Genomic DNA, 10,623 nt, shown 5'->3' on the forward strand with positions numbered 1-10,623 from the left:
CTCCAGTTGTCCCTGCCTTTGCCAGCAGTGGAAGAGCTGTTCTCAAGGTCTTTCCAGCCTTTGCAAAAGTCACTGAAAGCTTGAGTGCAGCCTTTGCTTGAAAGTTCTTGGGCTCAAGTGATCTAGATCTTTAAAGGGCTATGGAATGATCTAAATAGTAGATACTTCTATATAATAATTTCTATATACTCATCCAGTTCAAGGAAAATATTTCTCAATATATTTATTTATTTATGCATTAAAACTTCCATGTCCACTTAGCAGTGGGAAGGACTGAGGAGCAGAGAGGCCAGTTGTCTGGCCAGTCAGGGATGGTCATGTCAGCAGCAATCTCAAGAAGTGGAATAATGCTCAGTTCCCAGCCCTGTGCCTTAGCTTCCCTCTTATGAATGTGCATCATTTCCCAGTTACCATTAAGGAATGCTGGGCATATATATGGGATGTATCACGTCTCAAAAATAGCTTTCAGGGCTAAGTAAGCAGATTCCTTACATTTTAGAAAGCAGCCTAAGCTGCCAGTGCTTGTATGTGGCCATGTGCTTCTGTAAAGGGTATAGCCATATGCTAATATCCAAAGCCAGAGTGTCTTTTAGCCAGAAGTCGTCTCCACTTGTGATTGACAGCTTGACCATGTGCTGGAGGGAGGAGCTAATTCATGCTCACTATTTACTTTGTTTAGCCAGGATTATATTTTATTAAGCCACAACAACAAAAGATCCTATTTTAATTGTTGTTTTAATTTCTTCCTAGCAGCATGGTCTCCAAAAGGGGTGACCTTCATACAGATACATGCCCACTCCAGAAATGGATGGAGGCAGGACAGCTTGAGGAGTGTGAAATGGCCTTCATAGCAATCTTTCATGATTACATTGCTGGGTTTAGTCCAATTTATTCAGCAAGTGTCAGGGAATACAAACTAGTCCATGGTTGCTTGGTAGTCTTGCAGCATTGCCTAGGTGATGAGTATCTACCTCTCTGATGGTGTTACAGGGCCTTCCCATTGCCTGCTTCAGCTCAAAAGATGCAGTGGCCAGATTACACCATAGAAATGGACTTTATCTAACTTTGATTTATAATGTGTCCAAGAGGCCACAGACAATGTCGAGTTCCCGTTTGATCCCTCCCAGTCTGAAGGAGGTTGAGTGGGAAAGCAATGCAGGATGTGGGGACACAGCTCAGTGCTCCCCTTTCCCTGGAAGAAATACAATGAGGAGTGGATATGCTTACAGTATTTTGACTCCAAGTAATGGCCTGTCATGTGCAGATCTGAAAGTACTTTGCAGATCGCTGCAGCTCAAGTCTTGGGATGGCTCTGCAGATGTAAGTTGAGAGACAGAGACTGAGATGGACGTGGGGTGAAAGCTGAGCAGTGAGCATGGCAAAGACTTGCCCAGGGCTGCTGGGCATAGCAGTGGCAGGACCATAACTAGGAGCTGCTCAGCCCCCTGGTCTGTCATAGCTTTAAGGGTCTGAACAAAGCAGAATGAGAGTGTGGAGTGGTTTATCTGAGAACTTCTTGCTTCCTGCACAGTCCAGCACCTAGAGGGTATCAGCTGTGGCTTTGCTACAGCCTAAGCAAAAGTGTACTTCATCCTCATTTCTCCCACCCAGCCTTTGATTTTACCAGACCTGTTGTCTCACCTGCTTGTAGCATATTCTTTCTAATTCATTGGCTCCCTGGCACCAGGAGCAAAGTACCTTGGTTCAGCAGATGGCACAGCAGCCTCAGCTTGCCTGGCCTCAGCAGCCTGTGTGTGCTCCTGCAGCCCAGAGAGGTCCCTAATACTCAATAGTAACACATACCTAGGTGCCAGAGCAGACAGGGTCTAGGGGACCCCTTTCTGGCCACCTTCTCCTTCCCAGGGAGGAGGTGGAGACAGCCCAGAAGATCCTGGCAAGCTCTGTTCTCTATACGCACAGCCAGACCTTATCAGGCTTAATTGGAGTTGACAGCAGGGAGTCCAGGGTGCAATCCGCATTGAAAAGTAGGTACTGATGCAGATACAAACAGAAATCAGGCTAGTTAATAATTAAGCTGCAGCTTGGCAGCATTCACCTTGACAGACTTGACCTTCCAAATTAAAATCTCTCTCCCAACATACATACATCCCCCCCCCCCCCATTCTCACTCCCCCTTTACTTTGTGTTTTATTTACCTCAGCCCTTGGTAGTTTTCTTTGCCGGCTGCCATACTGGGGTGATGTGTGACACACATCACAAATGTCCTGTCTCTTACTTTCGGGAGGAGCCCTCCAAGACCCAGCCCTACACCAACCAGACTGTGTGGGAGCATGTTTCACGCTTGCTGCAAGCGAGAAGCCTGACAGGTTACAAGGATTGATGGAAGCAAGCGAGATTAGCAATCTCCTGTGGCTCTACAGGCAGGCTGGTGCACCCTGTGCTGGCTGAAGTGCTTCCCTGAAATGCTGGAGCATTGGGATTGCTCTCTGCCACTGGGTTTTTTGCAAGAGTTTATTTGTTCTCAGCTGTTGGGTCAGTGCACACAGGCTCAACTCAGCCCTCAGCATCCCATTGAGACACGCAGACCCAACAGGCCTGGAGCAGGCTTAGGATGGGATCTGGTGTTTTGCTGAGGTTGACACTGAGATCCTCCCACCACAAGACGCTCATGTGTCCTAAACAGTAGGTGGGCAGAATTGGTGGAATCATGTAGGTGCTTCATATTGCTCTTTGAAGGTCCTTAGCTCCCCACCTTAACTGTATGGCAAGTATAGGTTCAGGAGAAGAAATATCAGCTGGGCTCCTAAATTTGTCCTTCCTGCCACTGCCTTAATTTCCGAGGACAGGCAGCAGCCTGGTATTTAGCACCTATGGGTCACTTGCATGAGTGCATTGAGCAAGATCCAGCACAGTACTGACACGGGAGTCTTGTGTTTTCCTCCTACATTAGTATGGGGCCTCAGTGAAAATACAATGGCAGCTTAAATGTTTTCAGCTGCACCTTTGAAATTCAGGTTTAGGTTAGGTTTCTGTGCTTTGCTTTCCTGTTGCATGTTCACAAACGTGACTGCATTTTAATGAGACATTAAGGAATTACCTTCTTTCTTCCTTATCCAAAAGCTTCCACTATTAATCATGTTCAATCATCTGTCCCCACAGGATGCCCTTGGGTGCCCATGTTCTTCTGTCGCACCCCCAGTTCTCTGTACACGTGGAAGAGGAGGTGACATCAGGGCCTCCATTATTCATGTCTCAGTGGGTGTGCTTTCAGTAGGCTGAAGGTCTCCATTGTTGGCCAGCTTGTCTGTTCACTCCAAGTGGCTTACCTAGGACTTGAAGGTGCCTCTGGTGACGCTTAATCTGCTGGCAAGTGCCTTCTGGAATAGCAGGACTCCCACCACCTTCACTTTGTGGGGTATTCAGTCCCATGCTAGCATCTAGATTCTAGGCTGACAGACACTCTTGGACATGGTTGTGTTGCTTGATTTACTCTAAGAGCTGCCTGACAAGTGATTGCCTTGGTTGCTGCATCAGTCGGTGATCTGCAGGCGGCTTGCAGAGACAACAAAGCCACATGCTAGAAGATGCAAGGTCCCATGAACTCGGGCATTCCCATGCAGCCTGGCCAACAGCCCTGGATGTGGCACACACAGAGAAGAGACGCAGGAGATCTTCCTCCTCAGGGAGGGATTCACATCTCTCACTGTCCTGCCTGATACAAGTACATAAACTAGCATAAGCAAGATGCCAGGTTCTGGGATAAAGCTGTGTTGGATACCATTTCCTATGGAGATAGGAAAACTTGCTGCACTACATGTGCCTACAGACCTGCCTGCAGTTCAGCCTTGCCTAGAGGCATAACATTTGTGTGAGACTCTCTCTATGTTCTCTTACCAAGCCAAAGGCTTTTGTCGAATCAGTTGGATTGGGGATTGAGGTTTCATTGCATCATTTCTCCTGGAGTTGTTAAGCTGAGGAAATGCTGCCTGATATTCCCGATTTTCAGAGCATTTCCTCAGATTCCAGACATTTGCTTTCTGCACTCTCCAACTGCAGCTAGCAGGCAGGAGCCTAAGGGACTGTGCCGCCAACTGTGACCGCAGATTTTCGGATGTATTTATTCCAGGGAAGCTTGTAGTGAGTCAGACTCTCACCAAGTCTGGGCTTTGCAACCCTGCTGGGATGGCTGTAGTGCTTTTGCTCACGTCTGTACTGTCAGCACGTGTCAGCATGTGCTCAACCTCATCTGCCAAGCTGGGTTTTGTGGAGCTGAGGGTGCCTTCACCCCTGACTTTCATGTTATGTGGAGCTCAAACAGGAGCAAAGTCACGTCACACGTGCTACGGCAACTGATGTGTGAGCACCTGCATTTTCATCATGGACACAGCTTATCTTCACACACTCCTAGGCAGAGCAAGACACAGGACTTTCTTGTTTTATGTGTCTTAGAAGAAGAGATGTACATGATATCTGACTCCTTGTTCCAGTGAATACCTTGCATCTTGTTCTTGATAATCATCAGTTCATGCCTCCAAGTGTAGTGTAAAGCAGAACATTTTCAAAGAATCATAGAATCATAGAATCATTAAGGTTAGAAAAGACCTCCAAGATCATTGTGTCTAACCTTTGACCAAACAGCACCATGTCAACTAAACCATAGCACTAAGTGCCGCGTCTAGTCATTTCTTGATCTCTTCCAGGTATGGTCACTCCACTACCTTCCTGGGCGGCCCATTCCAATGCTTAACTACCCTTGCAGTGAAAAAGTGTGTCCCCTGCATCCCCCAGCATCCTACATTGCCCTTCTTCTTCTCCAGATGCTGTTCTCTGTCTGTGTAATTTTTTTCTAAACTTGCAGGGATTCCTAAATCCAGACGATGCTGTCTTGGAGCTAGGCAGTGATGGTTTTGATGTACATCATTGATTTTAAATGATGGATGCAACTTTCCTGTTTCTGTGATGGGTTATAATAATGTCACCTGCCACAGGAGTTATGTTTTATAAACTCTGAAGGTCTTGCAAGGCTTACAGTCTTTGCAGTCAATCTAACCAGGCAGATGAAGAGAGAAGTCAGAGTTTATAAATAGATTTCACTGCATAATTTCTATGTGAGTTTTAGTGTGAAGTATGAGATCTGCTGGAGTCCACATGAGATGAATCACATCTGAGGCATTACCTGGGCATTTGTAACCTCTGCAGGAAACATCAGGTAACATCTGACCCACTGCTTAGCCAGAACAAGATGCTCTGCCTTTGTGATATGCCTTCCCAGGTTCTAAAGAGCTTCAGCTCATACTCCCAGGCTCAGCTGGGCCCTGTATTGCAGCTCGTACACCCTGACTGGTGAGGCACAGGAAAGCCAGGGGAAACACAGCCTCTTTCTTGAGATCTCAGTTTTACAGAGAGCCCATCAGCATCTTCCTGCACTTAGGCATGTGGGTAGAAGAGGAGACCTGGGCCAGGCCTAGGCACCATTCCAGCTGCTTGGGATTCTCCTTCCCATCTGGGCAACCAGAACCCTCTTGAGGCATCTTGCCGGGTTAGCTGGGTCATCAGCAAGATTGAGCCTGATACAGGGTCATCTCAGCATGCTGCTGACCCAGGGTCTTGGTTTAGTTTCCTTCAGCAGAAACTAAATATGGAATTACAGAATGGAATATATTGGAAGGAATCTTAAAGATCATCTGGTTTCAACCCTACTCCCATGGGACGCCTGTCCCTAAGTTGCTCAAACACCACATCCAACCTAGTCTTGAACTTCCAGGTACATGGTATTCACATTTTCTCTGGACAACCTGTTCCAGTGCCTTAGCACCATCAGAGTATTATGAATGGAAAAAACTACTTGTTTCATTACTTCTTGTTCATGTTTCCAATGCATGTGTGGTTTACATGTGGTTGTGACTGTGTGTGTCTGAGTGTTAGATCAAGCACTGAGTTGCACAAGGACCCAACCACGATTTTCTACTCAAAGGGGGGGAAAAAGGCTCTGTCGCTTGTTAATTCAAATGAGGGAGCATGTCAGGGTGTTAGAAGTGTCTTAAAGGGTGCTTCTGCCAAATGGCAGAATGATTTGGTACCTCGCCCTCCCCAAAACTGTGGCTGCTGCAGGGGTGATGGGAGAGCGTGTGTCAACTGAGAGCACCAGTGCAGACTGAAGAAACATTCAAGGGCTTTTTTGTTAATAAATTAAAAACACGTTGCCTATGTTCTTGGTAACTGATATTCAAAAATCTTGGTTCTTTGTTTCTGTGGTCCAACACTCCACCACTGCCCCCCAAACTGCTGTGTGAGCCTAGCAAGCTGTGAGGGCACTGCAGAAGCCCATGCTCAGGCACTGCAGAAGCCCATGCTCAGGCACTGCAGACAAGCCCCCATGGTGTCCTGGAGGTCCAGGGCTGCTGCCCACAGCTTGGTGTTGGCCTTGCTTTCACAGAGGTGGCTGAGAGGAAGATGACAGTTGAAGAGGAGGAAGCCAAGAGAATTGCAGAGATGGGCAAACCAATACTTGGCGAGCACCCCAAACTGGAAGTCATCATTGAGGAGTCCTATGAGTTCAAGGTCAGTAGGTGTCCTAGGGGTCCTCCAGGAGGGGAAAGCCATGTGGCACTGTTGAGCAGCCTTGGAGAGCAGGACTGAGGGGGCAGCATGTGCAGGAAAATGGCTGTTGAGAGAGGAAAAGAAGTATGTAATGCAGTAAAAGGTGTGTGAAGTCTACAAGAAGTGTCAAAAGTAGCAGCTGCTGGTTGGTGGGGGTGGAGGGAGAAAGGCAAGAAGGCCCTGCTGGAAGCAGAAGAAGCCAGTGGGCAGGAGGATGCAGGAGCAAAGCTGTCTCTGGTGAGGCAGGGTTGAGGGAAGAAAGAATCTTATCAGGATTGAGGTGTGGCAAACAAGCAGGCTCTGGTGAGGTCTGGATTAGCCAGTCCAGTAAGAGGGTGGTCTCAACTCTAGTCATGGCCTAATCTAATGGGTAGGAGAGTGCTTGTGACACTTGCATAGTTTGGAAAGGGTTTGTGAGACCAGAGTGCACTGCAAGATCATTCTTGTCCACTAGCAGCTGGTCTAATTGCTGTGCATCTTTATTCCCACAACAGAGTACCGTGGATAAGCTGATTCGGAAGACAAACCTGGCTTTGGTTGTAGGGACACATTCCTGGAGGGACCAGTTCATGGAGGCCATTACTGTGAGCGCAGGTGAGGGGAACATCAGAAAATCCATATGAACATCCACAGGATTCATGCATCCTGGAATGACAGCATCTCCCTGGTCAGGGATACTCAGCCGTGGTGACCCATCAGCAAAGCCAGTCCAAAGAGCTCCTCTGCTCCAAATATAGTGGGCTTTTGCAGGTATATTAGTGAGGAACCCAGGAGATCCACCTTCTAGTGCAGAGCCCTCCAGAAGGCCAGTTTTCAAAGGCTGCGTCAGCTGGCAGTGCTCCTGCTGCTTCGGTGATCGGATGAGCAGTGTACAGGCAGCAAAATCCCATCCTGGCTGGGATCCTGGCCAGTGTAGGTAGCCCCTAATGGGAGATGTCCTGCCATAGCCAGTAGAGTTCCTGGGGGCAGGGAGAGTTACGACATGAAGACTGGAGATGTTGCCTCATGAGGCAGCAGCTGGTGAAGGAAAAGGCCCAGAGACTTGCCAGCTGTTGCCTGCTTTCAGAGCCAGGCAGTTGTGGGGAAGGTATTTTTGGCACGTCTAAGCCATTGATGGCAGTTGGGCATCTTTCTGAACCTTTCCTTGATGGTTGGTTTAGCATCTGCCCCAAAGGGGTGTTTTTCACCCAGCTGTATAGAAAGCAGTGGAAGGCCCAGCCTGTGCTCTGGAGCAGGTGGATCAAAAGATCTCTCCAGTTTTGCAGTTCTATTACTTTCCACTAGTTTTGGCCCAAAAGTAGTGGCCCAAAATCATTTGCCTGTGTAATTTCTTCATGCCACTCAACAGTGATCTCCACAGGTTGACTACCTCCTGTGTGACTGCCTATGGACGGGGACAGGCCTGCCCCTCTGTGGGTACAACACCCCACAACATCACTCCCCAGTCCTGAGGGCTCTCGGGTGGCAGGGGGACATTCTTTTTGCCAAGCTTCACCCAGCACTGAAGGACCTGGTGTGCCTTGAATTCACTGTCATGTCCAGCACCACACTACCTTGTCCCAGTAGAGCAGAATCCCTGGAGCCTTGGGGTGGAGGAGACAAGCACGAGCTGCCCCAATGGAATGAATGCTGGACTTCTCCTTCCATGTTGTTTGCAGCAGGTGATGAGGATGAGGACGAGTCTGGTGAGGAGCGCCTGCCATCATGCTTTGACTATGTGATGCACTTCCTGACAGTCTTCTGGAAGGTGTTGTTTGCCTGCGTGCCCCCCACCGAGTACTGCAATGGCTGGGCCTGCTTTGTTGTCTCCATCCTCATCATCGGCATGCTCACAGCCGTCATCGGTGACCTCGCCTCCCACTTTGGCTGCACCATTGGCCTGAAGGACTCCGTGACCGCCGTTGTCTTCGTTGCCTTCGGCACTTCTGTACCAGGTGGAGTGGACATGAGGAGGGGATGGGGTGGGAGGTAAATCCTTTGGAGATGCTCCTTATTTCAGGGGAGAAGCTCTGTTATGGGATGGGATCAGGCTTGGAAGGGTATCCTCAAAGCCTTGTCTCCAGGCAATGTCTCCACTTTGTTTTGTGGCAACATGGGATCTCTGAACCTAGGAGGGGATTGTGCACCTCTTGGTCTATGTCCTAACTTGGTTGGTGACATACCTGAGCCACCCTTGTCCCCCCAGGCATGAAGGGTTGTCTTTTTCTCCTGTTGGACCCCCAGTGATTTTTCTTTCCCTCCTCAATCCCAGACACCTTCGCCAGCAAAGCTGCAGCCATCCAGGACATGTACGCTGATGCCTCCATCACCAACGTCACAGGCAGCAACGCTGTCAACGTCTTCCTGGGCATCGGGCTGGCGTGGTCAGTGGCAGCGATCTACTGGGCATCACAGGGGCAGGAGTTCCAGGTGTCAGCAGGCACCCTGGCATTCTCCGTCACCCTCTTCACCATCTTCGCCTTCATCTGCATCAGCGTCCTCCTGTACCGCCGGCGACCCCACCTTGGTGGGGAGCTGGGCGGCCCTCGAGGGTGCAAAGTGGCCACAACATTGCTCTTCGTCAGCCTCTGGCTGCTCTACATCCTCTTCGCCACCCTGGAGGCCTATTGCTACATCAAGGGGTTTTAGGCGGTGGAGGGATGGTGCTGCCGGGGGAGGAACCCCCTCCTCCGTTACCTCACCGGACACCAGTCCTGGAAGCGCAGTTTCACTGGAGGGTACGGCTATCTGTCAGGGGCTGCCACTGCCCACACGGTCGGACAGCTGCGTGCCAAGAAGGGCAAAACCATCACAGAGTGAAAAAACAAAGAGACAAAACCCATCCAAAAATGGTACAAAAGAAAGCAACAATGGCAAGTGTTGAAATAAAACACAATAAACCCAGGCACTGACCCTATTCAATGAAATTATGACATTTCAACCACCTCCAAAGGCCACCTCTTCCATAGGGGGTCATCTCCTTTCCTGCCGAGCACCTCTCCACTGTAAGGAGATGTTTCCTTATTTTTACTGGTTAAGAATTGCAGAAGTCTGGTTCAGGAATTTGTGGGGGTTTTTTTTCTTTTTTTTTTTTTTTTCTGTTTGCTCGTTGCTTTTTGGTTCTGGTGGAGCATGCCAATTCTTTTTATTTTTTTCCCTTTTTTACTACTTAATCCAAAAAATGTTAAAAAGTTAAACTCAAAGCTTCAAGCTGCTGTCAGTGCTGGAACTGAACACGTGTATTTCTGAAGCCACAAAAGACTGTGACACAGTCAGAAAACTTTTTCACTATTGCCCGTTTCCTCCCCTGCCGCCTTCCATTTCTTTCTTTTTTAAGAACATCACAAGACTGATATATTTTTAATACAACCACAGACACACAGTCACACAAGTTTAGTGACAAAAGCTGGAGCATGTAGCATCTCAATCACCTGCCTGGGCTAAGAAAAAAAGAAGGAAAAAAACCCCCAACCCTCTAATACAATACGTGTCATGTATATTTTGACTATGGCATTTCTCTTTGTATAATTAACTTTGAGCTGTGGTACTGCAGGGAGAGAAAATTATGTTTATTTACAATTGTTAAAGAAATGAAATGTCCTGCCCTGGGGGGAGCAAGGGGGACAGGGAAAGCAGCACCAGCTCCTTGGCTGGTGGTGGTGGCACGTTTGCTGTGTGGTCCTCCTGCTCAGAGGTGGAAATTAATTCAGGAGAACCTGGATAGCATGCCCATATGTTCCCAGCACCATCCCACCCAGAGCTGTGGTGTGGCTGCCCTTCCATTCCATTGCTACTCCATTTTTCACAGCACCTGCACCTTGCTGGTGGTCTCCAGGCCATTGACAGGTACGGGCTTAAAAACTGCCACCCATGTCAGGACTCCTACGTTATCTCAAGTACATTTTAGGAACACCAGACAGACAGAAAAAGCATTATTTTAATTTGAAATGCATTTCTTTTTAAGGATAAAGAAGAAAAAAACCCACCACCATGAGAGTATGTCATGAGTTTCATCAACAGCTGCAAATTGAAATGTTGGGTTGGTAATAAAATAAATAAAAACTATACCTATATCTATATAAA

General features: G+C 48.2%; 1 protein-coding gene across 9 annotated transcripts in view; it reads left to right on the forward strand.

Moving 5' to 3' along the window:
• SLC8A3 (solute carrier family 8 member A3) overlaps positions 1 to 10,623 on the forward strand; it is a 112,806-nt gene extending 102,183 nt beyond the window's left edge. For 7 of the 9 annotated variants that reach the window (XM_030274428.4, XM_004174458.6, XM_072930076.1 and 4 more), the window contains 4 exons: positions 6,398 to 6,522; positions 7,056 to 7,155; positions 8,220 to 8,495; positions 8,813 to 10,623. In XM_030274428.4, the coding sequence (XP_030130288.4) occupies positions 6,398 to 6,522; positions 7,056 to 7,155; positions 8,220 to 8,495; positions 8,813 to 9,189 (878 nt within the window). In that variant the 3' untranslated portion in view covers positions 9,190 to 10,623. The remainder of the gene's footprint in view (positions 1 to 6,397; positions 6,523 to 7,055; positions 7,156 to 8,219; positions 8,496 to 8,812) is intronic. The other 2 variants (XM_030274426.4, XM_030274427.4) reach the window with 1 other exon arrangement.

The sequence above is a fragment of the Taeniopygia guttata genome, chromosome 5 (assembly GCF_048771995.1).
Source record: "Taeniopygia guttata chromosome 5, bTaeGut7.mat, whole genome shotgun sequence".
In the NCBI taxonomy this organism is placed as follows: Eukaryota; Metazoa; Chordata; class Aves; order Passeriformes; family Estrildidae; genus Taeniopygia; species Taeniopygia guttata.